Source organism: Hylobates moloch, unplaced genomic scaffold, assembly GCF_009828535.3.
Source record: "Hylobates moloch isolate HMO894 unplaced genomic scaffold, HMol_V3 SCAFFOLD_3, whole genome shotgun sequence".
In the NCBI taxonomy this organism is placed as follows: domain Eukaryota; kingdom Metazoa; phylum Chordata; class Mammalia; order Primates; family Hylobatidae; genus Hylobates; species Hylobates moloch.
The window spans coordinates 65,354,326-65,368,907 of NW_026652278.1; the positions used below are offsets into that span (position 1 = coordinate 65,354,326).

The following is a 14,582-nucleotide window of genomic DNA, read 5'->3' on the forward strand; positions in this document are numbered from 1 at the left end:
ATCATCTTAGAAAAACAATAAGCTAATATTTATTGATCACGAACTAAGTGCTTTTGTTTTGTTTCCACAAAGGTCTTGCAAGGTAAGTTTTGTTAATCTCCATTTTGCAGATAAGGAAATTCAGCCTCCCAGAGGCTAAAGAATTTAGGCAAGGTCCCTCAGCTAGTAAAGCAAGGGGGTGGGCCTACAATGGAGGTCTGAACCATGACCCCTTTTTTGGGGGTAGGGGGACGAATCTGGCTCTGTCGCTCAGGCTGGAGTGCAGTGGCATGCTCTCAGCTCACTGCAGCCTCCACCTTCCAGGCTCAAGCGATTCTCATGCCTCAGCCTCCCAAGCAGCTGGAATTATAGGCACCTGCCACCACGCCCGGCTATAGTAGAAACGGGGTTTCACCATGTTGGCCAGGCTAGTCTCAAACTCTGGCCTCAAGTGATCTGCCCGCCTCGGCCTCCCAAAGTGCTGGGATTACAGGTGTGAGCCACTGCACCCAGCCTGAACCATGACCTTAAAGCCAGGAAACCCCTCAGCAGGCATCATCCCTAAGGAGCCAGAGGGCACTGCTCAGGCAAAGCAGAATCTCAGTTGTGGGGAATTTACTGGGCATGTACCCAGTAAGATGTGACACAGAGAGGTGAACAGAGAGACTACAGCCTGCCCAGTGCAGGGAATCAGCCCTGAGGCTTGAGAAGGTCATGGAAGGCTTTGTGTAGAAGCTAGGCATGCAAGGATGAAGGGGATACCAGCTGGCAGGATGCAAGGAGAGGACTCCAGAAAGAGCAGGACAAAGATAAAGCTGGAAGGGAGGAGAGAGAGGTGCGAGGTGGCCCAACACTGGGCTCAGGTGTGTCAGGGCTGGTGTGGCCCATCTCTAAAGACCTGTCCCAAACCATGAAAATATTTTTATTTTTCCTTAAGACCTGCTACAAAGCAACAAACCATGAAAATCAAGGAATTTTTCTGATTATCACTCAATACTTTCTTGGCAACCAGAAGACACCTCCATCCAGGAGAGGGGACATGGTCTCATGCAACCCCTTCAGGTAGCTCACTGCACACCACTCCTCTGGTCCCACCCAGCAGTGCCCATAGCTTTGGAACTGAAAATCAGGGCTCGCTGCCTAAAAAAGAACGTTTGTCTCTGAATTTCCAAGTGCCAGAGGTAGCAGGAAAGTGTGGTGGTTAGGATGCTGAAAAAGTGGCAAGTTCATTCCATGGAACTTTGATGGTTAGTGGGGACAGCAGGCAGATTGTCTAACATGATGGAATCTAAGAGGAGGAAGAGTTGCTGGCTCTCTGCTGTAATGAGCTCAGCCAGGCCTGAGGGCACTTCCTTACAGACAACAGGTGGCTTTTCTGCTGGCTCCCAGGGCTGGAGGAGCTCCAAGGTACTGGGTCATCTCAGGAGCCCAGAGAAACAGAGGCAGTATGCCCACTTGAAGAACAGGCAACTCTTAGATCTGAAGAGCCTGGTAAATGTTCTCCTTTTCCATACGTAGTTCCAATGAAATTTATAAGCTTCAAAGAAGAGAGGAATATCCTCGTTTCTTCTCTCCCCCAACACATGGTTTGGTATAGTGCTCCCAGCTAGGGAGAGGCTATATTAGTGAAGGTAAGTTCTGCTGCTATGACCAACAGACTCCAAATGTAATGGCTCAAATACAACAGAAGTGCATTTCTTGCTAGGGCATCAGTTCCAGGCCAGTGGACTGGTTAATGAGGCTGTCTCCCTCCACATAGGCATCCAGGGACCAGGCTAACAGGACATGGCAAGTGAGTACCACTCATGGTCCCAAATTAGATCTTTGTTTTTCTTTTTTAGAGACAGGGTCTCCCTCTGTCACCCAGGCTGGAGTGCAGTGGCATGATCATAGCTCACTGCAGCCTCGAACTCCCATGCTCAAGCCATCCTCCTGCCTCAGCCTCCCAAGTAGCTGGGACCACAGGTGTGCACCACCACACCTGGCTAATTTTTGTATTTTTTTTTTTTTTTTTTTTGAAGAAACAGGGTCTTGCTATGTTGCCTAGGCTGGTCTCAAACTCCTGGGTTCAAGCCTCCCAAAGTGCTGGGATTACATGCATGAGACACAGCACCTGGTCTCAAATTAGGGAGCTCATCAGTTCTACCTCCTGTGTTGTCACTTGATCTCACCTCCACCAGTCCTGCCTCAGCCATCTTCTCTCTCACTAAGCCACTGTAACTGGTCCCTGGGCCTGTCTTGCACTTTTCCAATTTTCTCTCCACAAGGAAGCTGTGCCACACTTCCTTGTCCCAGCTCCTGCCACTCTCAGCCTGGAACACTGTTTCCAGTACACTTGGTAAACTCTGAACTCTCTTTTCATGGTTCAGAGCCTGAATCCCCTTGAAGCCTTACCTGACCCACCCCTTCTGGGCCCCCAGACATACTCTTCCCTGGACAGAGCTTCCCTGCTTATTGCACTAATGGGCTGACACATCAGTCTCCCCAGAGTAGCCTGTGGGTGCCTTGATGCCTGTATTAGTCCGTTTTCATGCTGCTGATAAAGACATACCTGAGACTGGGATGAAAAAGAGGATTAATGGACTTACAGTTCCACATGGCTGGGGAGGCCTCCCAATCATGGCAGAAGGCAAGGAGGAGCAGGTCACGTCTTACATGGATGGCGGCAAGCAAAGAAAGAGAGGGCTAGTGCAGGGAAACTCCCACTTTTAAAACCATCAGATCTGTGAGACTTATTCACGGTCACAAGAACAGCACAGTAAAGACCCAGCCCCACGATTCGATTACCTCCCAACAAGTTCCTCCTATGACACGTGGGAATTGTGGGAGTTACAATTCAGGATAAAATTTGGGTGGGGACACAACCAAACCATATCAGTACCCACACGTGCAAGAATAAATCCCCCCCCCCCACTCCCTCTCACAGCAAAGTCAGACCTCAGATCTAGGACTCTGCTACCATTAACTTACTGTAGAACTTCTCTTAAACTAGCCATGACCTCTGGACCCATTCCTAACCTGTAAAGGGAGGAACAACCATCCCAGGAGTGTTCTGTGATTGCCCCATGTTTTAGGAAAAACTCTCCTCAAATAGTGTTTTCCCTCTACTCTCATGCCATCACAATCATCAACACAGAAGACTTCAGTGACCAAATGTGTGTGGGGTTTCCCCACCAACAAGCAGTGGACATCAGCTGGGTGTCCTGTAATTCAGTTCCAACACTATCTACCCAGAGACATTGTCAGACCCCACAGGTTGAGGGTTCAGTCTCCAAGACTGCCCCCATCAACCACACCAGGCACAAGTCTGGGCCTCCAGAACTTCTGACCAACTGGCTTCAAGTTGAGTTCCCACGACCTCCTCTTTGGGTTCAATTAATTTGCTAGAGTGGATCACACAGCTCAGAGACACACTTACTTATGTTTACCGGTTTATTATAAAGGATATTGCAAAGGATACAGATGAAGAGACGCACATAGAGCAAGGAATGAGAGAAGGGGAAGGAGTGCAGAGCTTCTGTGCCCTCCCTGGGCATGCCACACTCCAGGAAGCGCCAGGTGTTCAGCTATCCAGAAGCTCTCTGAACCCTGTCCTCTTGAGGTTTTATGGAAGCTTCATGACATCAGTATTCCTTCCCCCAGGATTGAGACCCTCTCATGGGAAGGTCTTTAGGACCCACTGTCAAAAAGGTGGGCGAACATTAGTGAAAGGATACCCAGAGGTCAGAGGCCTGCCCCCTGAGCCCTAACATACCCAATATTCTAACAAAGACTGGAACAAGGACTATGAGAGTTACAGGAATGCTGGCTGAAAACCAATATAACACCACACCCAGCATTGGCACTCAGCACACAGGTGTTAGAAACAAGTTACTCCTAGGCACTCTTCCTGTGTGGCCTTCGCCCACAGCCGCCCCTCACAGGGATTTCAGCCTGCCAGTAGAAATCACTCGAGGGCCCACACATGTAGGGCCCTGGGCACACGGCACAGTCCTGACTCACAAAGTTGGCCTCAGCTCCTGGGGGTTGCCCTGGCCTCACTCACCCTTGAACTCCCCAACTGCCACCCACGCTAGGCATTCTTTAAGCACCTGCTGCCAGGTCAAGACCACCACCTTCCAGGACCTGCAAGCCCCACCCAGCTCTGACTGGCACATGACCAGCTATGAGGGCCAGACTGGCAGGACCGTATCCCGTGAGCTCACACCCTGCTGAGAAAACAGCATGGAAAGGGTTTATTACTGGGTTGGGCACAGTGGCTCCCACCTGTAATCCCAGCACTTTGGAAAGCTGAGGCAGGAAGACAGCTTGAAACCAGAAGGCTGAAACCAGCACAGGCAACAAAGCAATACCCCATTTCTACAAAAATAAAAAATTAGTCAGGTGTGGTGGTGCATGACTGTAGTCCCAGCTATTCAGGAGGCTGAGGCAGGAGGTCTCCTGGAGCCCAGGAGTTTGAGGCTGCAGTGAGCTATGATCGCAACACTGCACTCCAGCCTGGATGAGAGAGCAAGACCACAGCTCCGAAAAAAAAAAAAAAAAAAAAAAAAAGGAAAGGGTGTGTTTCTTTGCCTGGTACTTGCCTATTCCCAATTCAACTCCTGAAAAAAGGAAACAATTTGATATATAAATACAGAGGTTTTTCAATAGATCATGTTTATTCCCAAGCCCCAACCAGACATGTTCTATCCCTCAAGATCCCTGAGACCCAGGCTGTGGGCTGGAAAACGAAGGCACAGTGTCAAGAGCGCCCCTGTTGGCATATGAAGACCCAGGGGTGCTGACCTTCAGGGATCTGCCTGCACTGCCCATGGGCCTGGCACAGCAGGAGGCACTCCTCTTTCTGTCCCTTCTGTCTCTGGTCTGCAGAGCAAGGTTTCTGCTAAGATGCCGAGGAAGCTGAGTCCTCTGTCAGCCCTGACTCTGACTGAGAGGCAGACAGGAGCCAAGGCCCCACCGAAGCTCCAGGATAACAATGGCCCTCAGGGGAAGATGCAAAACCAGGCACGGGCCTGCCTTCCAGCTGGCATCTACCTGTCAGGCCCAGAACTTCTGTGCAGTTGGAGTGGGCTCCCCAGAAGGAAAAACAATACAGCTGAGTCTAGTGCTAGGGGGCAGAGAACTGGGGGCTCAAGAAAGCACCCCAAAACGGGCTGCCAGGTTAAGGATCCATGGGGCTGAAGAGAAGTTTGCCCCAGAGCCCAAAGCCCAGACTGCAGTCAGTGGGTGGAGATGAGAGGCAGCCCAGGCCCCTGCAGTGGCTGGGCCCTGATTCCTGAGGCCACCATCACCTCCACATCATTTCCTACAGCAGAAAAAGGTCACTCTTCTTTCCAAAGGTGGTAACACAGCCTCAGAGCTTGCTCCGCGGGGCCTCTGCCAGGGGCCGCTGCAGCCGCCACACCACCCTGACCGGCTCAGCAGCGCGGTCCAGTTCACGGAGGCCACCCAGGTCGTGGGTCTGGCTGTACTGCCGCAGGGCCGGCTGGAGCACCGTGATGGGAATGCTGAAGTTCAGGTGGGGGTAGGTGGCCCCCGTGTTATTGTCCCGGGTGTTGCTGGTGATTATGCCTGTTGAGGAGTCAGAGAGCAAAAGAGGACGTGAGCCAGGGGGCAGAAAGGCTGGAGAAGGCAGGAGGACTACCTCCACCCTGGAGCCCCCAGGGCCTGGTAGGGCTGGATACCACCCCGCACGGTGACAGACGCTGAGCTTCTAGACATGAACACCTGCTGCCCACAGCCCTTCCTGGCTTTACGTTCTCCTTAACACTCCCAAAATCTAACACACTAAATAGTTCACTTATTTCACTTGTTATCTTTCTCTCCACCTAGTGTCAGCTCCATAAGGGCAGGACTTGGATGTTTTGTTCATGCAGTCTCCCCAGTACCTGAAACAGTGCCTTGTGCCAAGTAGGCGCTCAACAAAGGCTTGTTGAATGAATGAATGAATGAATGAATGAATGAATGAATGAATCAGAACCACAGACATGTTTTGTTTGGCCTGCTCAGTGCATGGATGTGTGTGTAGTTTTTTAAAGATAATTTCAGACATACAGAAGTCTTGCCTAAATAAGTGCAGAATTCTATATACCCTTTGACCAGCTTTCCTTTATGTTCATATCTAATGTCACCAAAAAATATTTATCAAAACCAAAACATATACCTTGGTAGAATACTGTTATTAAGTGAACTATAGAACTCATTGACATGAGTTTCACTAGTTTTTCCACTAATGTCCTTTTTCAGTTCCAGCATCCAGTCTAGGACTCCATATTGCATTTAGTTGTCACATCTCCCAAATCTCCTCCAATCTGAGTCAATTCCTCAGTCTTTCCTTATCTTTCACGGCCTTGACATTTTTAAGAGTGCAGGTTATTTTATTTAGTTAGTTTTTTTGTTGTTGTTCTTGTTTTAGAGGCAAGGTCTCGCTCTGTCGCCCATGCTAGAGTGCAGTGGTGGGATCACAGCTCACTGCAACCTCGACCTCCTGGGCTCAAGTGATTCTCCCGCCTCAGCCTCCCTAAAATATTTTGTAGAGATAGGGCCTCACTATGGTTGTCCAGCTTGGTCTTGAACTCCCAGACTCAAGCAATCCTCCTGCCCTGGCCTCCAAAAGTGCTAGAATTACAAGTGTGAGTCACCATACCTGGCTTTTTTTTTTTTTTTAAATAAACATACAGTTTATTTTTTTGAGATGGGGTCTCGCTCTGTCACACAGGCTAGAGTGTAATGGTGACCATAGTTCACTGCAGCCTTGAACTCCTGGGCTCAAGTGACAGACTCCTGCAGAGCCAGGACTACAGGCACATACCACCATGTCTGGCTCAGGTCAGTGATTTTAGAGAATGACCCTCAGTTGAGGCCTACCTAATGTTTTCTCATGACTATTGGATTGGTGCAAAAGTGAATGCGGTTTTTGTCATTACTTTTGTTTTGCCGTTACTGTTAATCGTTTAAGGTTATGCATTATTGGGAAGAATACCATAAAAGCCATGTGTCCTTCCCAGTGTCTCAGCTGTCTGATGTCTGTATGGAGTACTTGTGATGTTCACCTTGATCACTTGGCTGAGGTGGTATCTGCCAGGCCTCTCCAAGGTAGACTTAGTATTTTCCTTTTTTTTTAATTAAAAAAAAATTTTTTTAATAAAAATAGAGGCAGGGTCTCACTATGTTGCCCAGGCTGGTCCCATTTCAAGTGATCCTCTTGCCTCAGCCTCCGGAAGTGTTGGGATTACTGGCACGAGCTACCACACCAGGCCTAGACTTACGGCTCTAAATATTACTTACGGCTCTAATATTTCCTCTTTGTAAGTACTAAATATTTAGAGGAAATATACTAAAGTTATGCAAATACAACTTTACTTGTATACTAGGGTGGAACAGATAAGTAAACATATTGTAGACAGCAAGAGCAAGGTTTCTCACTACAGGAGAAAGAAGAAACAAACAAGGAGAGTTAGACTGGACTGGAGTTGGAGGTTTCTAGATGAACTCATGTTTTTTACTTTTTTCTTTTTGACAGCTAAACAGACTGTTTTTTAAAAACCTGAATGTTACCAAAATTTAAAAATTGATTGATTTAATGGCCACATGTATTTTTTTAAAAAAGCTTTACATGTCTTGTGAAAATATTAGAATACCAGCCAACATTAGGCCCATCCTCCTTCATGGCCACAGTCTGCAGTGGCTGAGTCGAGTGCGCTTCAGTTTAGACCCCTCCCCTCCCCGCCCTGTTGTCTTCTCTCATTTATTTGCTTTACCTTTTCAGCCTCTGTTGGCTTTTGAGTCTGTGATGCTTTGACTAATCCAACTCCTGAATTTCACAGATCAAACCAGATTAGATTAGTAGCAGAGAAGGGACCAGAGCCCAGATCTCTTTCCTCCCAGTTCAGCATCCCTCCCTCTCCACCATCAGAACAGCCTGCAAACCTTGGCTAGCTCACTCATAATGCCCACCATTTTCCCAGACAGAGGGTGCACTGGGGCTGGCCACAAGCACTCATGGGATGGGACTGAGGTTCTGGCAAGTGGGAGGATAGGAGGGGGCCAAAGAGCTGGTTACCAAGGAGGTTTCCTGAGTGGTTGGAGAAGAGGGGTCCCCCACTGGAGCCGCTGTGCACAGCACACGTGGTCTGCAGCATTACGGGCGTGCCATCTACCTGCACCACAGCCGAAAGGATGCCTGAGGTCACCGAGGGCCCGCAAGCCTGGCCAAAGACGCCAAAGCCCACCACACTCACAGCCTCGCCTGCCAGGGAAGGAAGGAGGGTGAAGCTGGGGACACCTGTGTTATAGCAGGACTCACACTCCCTAACTCCCATCCCTACCCTCTCCAAACGTCCCAAACGTCCCAAACCTCTCCACCCTTCAAGTTTCTGCTCAGATACTCCTGCCTCCAGAGAGCCTTCCCCAGGTCTCCTGGCTGGAAGAGGCAGAGAACTCCATTGAGCTCCTAGTACTCTATCTGCATGACCACTTCTGAGCAACAGGCTGTTTCCCAGTCCTCATTCCCTGGACAGGCGGGGCAGTGACTTTTAGGAGTTCCTAACACCTAGCTACATGCTCAATAAATGCTTGTGGAATTCACACCCATCTCCTCCTGGAACTCCTAAGAAGTCTCTTGGTGAAAGGAAATGGTGATGATGGCTATAAGGCAGCCATGACCTTTCTTTTTCCAAGTGCAGGGCATGGGGGTAAGTGCTTTACAGGCAACGTCGCACCCAGCCCTCACAACGCCCAGAAGTAGGATGCATTAGCCCCATTTCAAAGACGTGGAAAATGAGGCAGAGGACAGTTAACTAGCCTGTCCAAGGACATGGGACTAATAAGTGGCAGAGGAAAGATGCCCATCCAGAGCCCCTGGACCCTTCGTCACCGTATCACGCTGCCTCCATGGACTGCGACATCAGTACTTATATGGCAGCATCACAAAGCCTTTTACCCAAATTGTGCCCCCGGAGCCTTGAAAGTGCCACATGCCTCTCTGACCAGCCTGAAGTGTTAAGGAACCCCAAAGGCCCAGCATCCTCACACTACATTGCTGCAGGCACTCAGGGAAAGGGCGTGCTTTATCCTTCACAGGGCACTCCACATGCCCCACCAGCACAAGAAGGGAGGCCTCCAAGGATCTTGACCAATGCCACCCTGACTTCGTGAGAAGGCCCAACACTGATTCTCCTTCCTGAGGCCCACCCTAGCCCAGAGGGGCCCTCCTTCAGGCTGCGCCCTTTGTCCTTTACCTTCGTGGAAGTGCTCAGCGGGCACAGGGATGGGGACATCATCCAGGTCCTCCTCCAGGCTCACCACTGCTATGTCATAGGGACATGTCTCCTGAGTGGCAAATACCACACGGCCCCAGATGGCCACACTCCTGGGAGCAAAGGAAACAAATGACAGGCTAGCTTTCTGACTCCTCAGTACTTGGGAGAAATCAAGGAGCTGAGAGTGACAGTAAAAGTCACGGACTTCGAGTCAGAAGATCTGGGTATCAGCCCTGAAATCAACCAGCCAGGCAACTCTGGGCCTGTATCATGTAACCATTCTGTGGTATCTCCAAAGGTGGTTGACAAACTGTGCTACTTCTATAAAGCTTCCTGTACCTGAATAATCAACCTGACACTTAGTGAGCACTGTGGGCCAGGTTTGGTGTTAATGCTTTGTGGACATCACTTTATTTAGTCTTCACGACCCTATAAACTAGGCACTGGCATTATCTCCATTTTAGGTGGTATAACTGAGGCCCAGACACGCTCGGTAACATTCCCAACACCAAACAGGAAGTGGGAGGAGCCAAGGCAAACACAACACTTTCCTTCACTGCCTCGTTGATACCCACAACAATCCCTTCAGTTGGTGGGGCAGGTATGACATGGTTTCACTCCTCTGGGTCCCTATTTACATACATGCTAACACTTCTGTAGCACACTACGTGGCAGGCTCCGTTCCGCGACATTTCGCATCAACTCCCAGGGAGGCAGCTTAGACAGATTAAGTGACTTGCCTGGGATCAGACAGGGGCGTCCTACTACACACTCTGTAGGGGTAGCTTCCAACAGACCTGGCAGTCTCCTTAGGAGCAAGGGGCATGTGGGGGGGAGTGGAAGGAATCTGGTGGGGGCCACACACCATGGGGAAACCTTCATCATCAGTCTTCCCTATAAAGTCATGGCTGTCCTATAGGCCACCAGTGGGGACACCTATAGCAAAACTGGGCAGTGTTACCCACACCTGGCTAAGCTTGGGGATTCAGGAAAGAGATTTGGAAAAGCCTGCGCTGCAAGGCTGGGTTGAACCACGTACAGCTGCCTGGGCCACCCCCCTACCTTCTGAGTAGGTAGAAACCCACGCTTCACTCAGAAGGGAAGGTCTGGCTAAGCTCTAAAAGATGGATAAAATTAACAAACCCATCTCCTTACCCCAGGAAAGCACCATCCTGGGCCTCTGGGACCTTATCACTTTCAGAGGAAAAGCAGCAGGGTTAGGGAATCTCTGTTCAAAGGGCCAGAGAACCGTGGGGTATGGCGTGCAGGGCTATCAGACAGTGAAGCTGCCCAGAAGAAACTCAGACTTTGAGGGGAGCTCAAAGATGCCCAGTTCCGGATTCAGGGTGTCCCACAGTACCCAAATCCAGAGCTGCTTCGAGCTTGACACCTTGCCCCAGATTCTCCCCACAGGGGTTCTGGATATAAAGGATGAGGGGAGGGTTCCAGATCTCTACCCACTACACGCCCAAAGCATCCGCGTGACACAAGAAAGGCCTGCACAATATTCAAGAGTATTAGGGCTGGACCCAGATCTGAGACCTGGAAAGGGATGAAGTGGGGTCAGCCCTGCGGGCTTACTTGGGGGTGGTGGAGCGCACCAGGACCCTGGCTGCTTCCCGAGGGGACACGTGCCGGCAGGTCACTACAAGACGGGGTGCCACAGCCACTCCGGAGCCCCATACGGTGCCGCACTCCACCAACACTGCTGCGGCTGCCCACAGGGGCCCGGAGTCTCGGAGGGGCAGACCCCACGGGACGCCCACCTCTGGCGGCAGGAGGGCGGCCAGGGCAGCGGCGCTGGGGGGCAGGCGGCGGAGCGCGTCGCGGGCGGCGCGGAAAAGGGGGGCGGCGGCGCAGAGCAGGGTGAAGCCCACCCATTCGCCGGCCTTCCAACAGAGCGGCGCCGCTACCAGCGCCACCAGCGCCCCCGCGGGCCGCGCAGTGAACACGCCGCCGCCCTCGGTGCCGGGCAGGCAGCGTGCGTCGGTGAGCAGCAGCGGGCCGGCCACGTTGCTGAGCACCCCGCAGCTCAGCGTGTTGAGAAAGATGTCGGGGCAGAAGGCGCCGAAAGGGGAGCCGCAGACAAGCAATGGCGCGCCCTTGGGCACGGCCCCGAGAGGCGACACGGCCATGGCTGGCCCGCGCTCCTCCTCCACCTCCTCCTGGCCTAGCCGCACGCCCAGCAGCGCGAACCAGCCCAGCGCTCTCAGTTGATCCGCCTCCTCGTCCTCCGACACTTCATCATCCCGCGCCGCGCTCGAGAAGCGCCACTGTTCCGCTGCCTCGTCCCCGAAGAGGCGCGCGAAGTGGGCCCAGAAGGCCGGGCAGCTCAACAGCAGCAGCAGCTCAGCGGGAAGCCGGGGCTGCAGGGGACGCCCGCGGGACGGGGCAGGTGAGCTGGGCTCGAGGCTCGCGCACTGGGGCGTGCACAGCCCTGGGCGGCCCCGCTCTGCGCCGCCCCCGGGACCAGCGGCGGTTGGGGCCCACTGCACGTGTAGGCGCAGGTCGTCGCTGCAACTGTCGCCAGGGAGGAAGAGGGCGCCGGCCGCGGTCAGGACTTCGCTGCCAGCTCGCAGGAAGGGGACGAAGATGCCCCCGTGGCAAAGCACCAGGCCCGGGCTACGGCTCAGGATTACCCCGCTGCAGCTCCATGGGCCCGCCTCGGGCTGTCCGGCCCGGGAGGCGCTCACCACGCAGCCCGCCTGCTCGGCCGCCCTCATGGCAGACCCCCACTGCCTTCTCATGGCCTCTACGCCGGACACTCGGGGGCTTCTCCGAGAAACAGCGAGCTAGCGAGCGAAGACCCCTAACCGGTCCGGCTCAACCGGCCTAGCGCCACCCACAGCTGGAAGCGAGAGGCGCAAGCTCTGACTCAGGTCTTCCTCATCGAGCCCGATTGGCTAAGCCCCAATTGACCCGACCCGATTGGCTGGGCTTGTGCCGAGCTCTGATTGGCTACCTATTCTGATTTTTTTTTTTTTTCCTCTCCCCGCCCTCGTTGGTTTGTCCAACCGGTGGGACAGAATCTCTGCCCCATTCCCCCGGATGAGCCCCGGGGAGAGTAAGAGGTGTGCGGCGTCACGAGGAATCGGAGGAGAGGAGGATGGGTCCCTTCAAGCCTAGTCTCTTGTTTGCTGGACTGTGGGAAAGGGAATAGAAATGAGCGCTGACGTGGCCAGATTTGCCCAGGCCATGATAGTACCTGTTAGCATCTGCCCAGGTCTAGGCGACCTTCAGCCTCTGAGCCTTGGGATAATATGGACCAAGGAAATCCTTGGCCAATTCAGTATTTTGAAAATTTAAAAGTAAACCCTATAGCAATCCACTAGGGGGCATGGAACTCTCAAGATTACTCCTAGGATTTTTTTTTGCTGCCAAAGCCCCAACACAAATCTCCGAGAAACTGGATTTGCTGTAAATTAAATTGCCCTTTAAATCGACTGTGAACAGTAGCTGAAATAAAAAATTTTAATCATACAGCCCTATATTTTGCAGTGTGCACATTTCACATAACATAACCACCACCCAGAATTTATCTAGGCCAGGGTCCAAATCTGTAGAAGGCCAGAATGGAAACAGTTCCAGTTTGGGGGGACCATACAATGTGTCTCAAATAGTCAACTCTGCAGCTGTTGCATACAAAAGCTAAAGGAATGGCGGTGGCTGTGTCCCAATAAAAAGATACAGACATTGAAATTTGAATTTCATATAATTTTTTGTGTCCAAAAATAGCATTCTTTAAATATTTTTTCCAACCATTTAAATGTGTAAAAACCTTTCTTTGCTCACAGGCCATACAAACACAGGCAGCAGGCCCGATTTGACCCACAAGGCATAGTTTACCATCTCTAGTGTACACTAACATAAAACTTCTCTACTTTTCCAAAGAAGTACGCTTTAGGACAGAGGAGGATGAACGAGTATGTCGGGGGGGGGGGGGGGGGGGCGGAGGCGCGGAGCTTCATGATACCCTCAATCAGTCACCACAAGATAGACAGTTTACAAAGGTCTGCTTTATCACTGAACTGATAAAATACACATTATTTTTTATTTATTTATTTATTTTATTTTTTTGAGACAGAGTCTCACTCTGTCGCCCAGGCTGGAGTGCAATGGCGCGATCTCTGCTCACTGCGAACTCCGCCTCCTGGGTTCACAGTATTCTCCCGCCTCGGCCTCCCCAGTCGCTGGGACTACAGGCGCCTGCCACCACGCCCAGCTAATTTTTTGTATTTTTAGTAGACACGGAGTTTCACCATGTTAGCCAGGATGGTCTCGATCTCCTGACCTTGTGATCCGCCCGCCTCAGCCTCCCAAAGTGCTGGGATTACAGGCGTGAGCCACCGTGCCCCGCCACCATTAATTTTTATTAAGGTTACTATATTGCTTACTATATACAATTGCTACTTAAATTCTCTAAACTTTCTGCCTGAATTCTTTAAATAAAGTTAACACTGCTTGGTATAACCCCAGCACAACACAGGATAATGCTCCCAGTACTCCCAGTGATACAAGCCTGCTAGAGAAAGGAAAACGATTATCCATGATAGTATGAGTCAGGAGTAAAATTAGGCCCTCTTGCCATAGCAGGCAGTCTTCTTTTGGTTCTATGACACAGAAGGTGGCTTGATCACGCAAAATTTCTTTATCCCAACTTCCTAGCAATTAAAGAGTTTTTCTCTTGGTGGAGCACAGGGGCTCACACTTGGAATCCTAGCACGTTGGGAGGCTGAGGCAGGAGAATTTCCTGAGCCCACGAGTTTCAGACCATTTGAGACCAGCCTGGGCAACATGATGAGACCTTAACTCTACAAAAATTTTGAAAACTAGCTGAGCACAGTGGTGCACCCCTGTGGTCCCAAGCTACTTGGGAGGCTGAGATGGGAGGATCACTTGAGCCCAGAAGGTCAAGGCTGCAGCTGAGATGGGAGGATCACTTGAGCCCAGAAGGTCAAGGCTGCAGTGACCTATGTTCATACCACTGCACTCCAGCCTGGGCGACAGAACGAGACCAACTCAAAAAACAAACAAACAAACTTTCTCTCTAGAGTCCAGTGATTCTCCCTCAATGCTCAAGACTCCAGCATGAACTGTTAGGCACTGGGTTTTTCTGTGTTTACAGCAGACCATGGTAAAAAGAAGTCCCAAGTCACAGCCAGAACAGCCAAAGTAAGATCTGTTGAGTGCTAGGCTCATTGACTGAGCCTAATCTTATTTTCCACTCTGCCTCAAACAAAACCAACTCATTTGCCCATACAACCCATGGCATCCTTTCACAGTAACAAGGACAACAGGACACCTCCAGTACTTTTTTTTTTTTTGAGACGGAGTCTCACTTTG

The 14,582-nt window shown here is 51.2% G+C and overlaps 2 protein-coding genes across 5 annotated transcripts in view; both read right to left on the reverse strand.

Moving 5' to 3' along the window:
* The window catches only part of LOC116480734 (DNA replication ATP-dependent helicase/nuclease DNA2-like), a 218,767-nt gene that overhangs the window by 112,329 nt on the left and 91,856 nt on the right, over positions 1-14,582 (reverse strand). The window lies entirely within an intron of this gene.
* On the reverse strand, positions 3,356-12,128 carry TYSND1 (trypsin like peroxisomal matrix peptidase 1). 4 transcript variants are annotated; one of them, XR_009212797.1, is made up of 5 exons: positions 10,821-12,128; positions 9,219-9,349; positions 8,042-8,227; positions 4,246-5,550; positions 3,378-3,658 (listed from the first exon to the last, which is right to left on the reverse strand). XR_009212797.1 is itself a non-coding variant. In XM_032139009.2 (5 exons), the coding sequence occupies exons 1-5, from the start codon at positions 11,984-11,986 to the stop codon at positions 5,545-5,547; spliced, it is 1,542 nt and encodes a 513-aa protein (XP_031994900.1). In that variant the 5' UTR covers positions 11,987-12,128; the 3' UTR covers positions 5,432-5,544. The 4 variants fall into 4 exon arrangements, 3 of the variants coding, with proteins under 3 accessions (XP_031994910.1, XP_031994895.1, XP_031994900.1); XM_032139009.2 differs by lacking the exon at positions 3,378-3,658 and adding an exon at positions 7,740-7,792 and having other exon boundaries at positions 5,432-5,550; XM_032139004.2 differs by having other exon boundaries at positions 3,378-5,550.

Bases quoted from the DNA above. Each gene is read 5' to 3' on its own strand.
- TYSND1 (XM_032139004.2), bottom strand. From the start codon at position 11,986: ATGAGAAGGCAGTGGGGGTCTGCCATGAGGGCGGCCGAGCAGGCGGGC. The intron at 9,350-10,820 runs GTAAGCCCGCAG...CTTTGCTCCCAG, and splicing joins GTGCGCTCCACCACCCCCAA to GAGTGTGGCCATCTGGGGCC. The intron at 5,551-8,041 runs GTAACCAGCTCT...ACTCCTCAACAG, and splicing joins CCACTCAGGAAACCTCCTTG to GCATAATCACCAGCAACACC.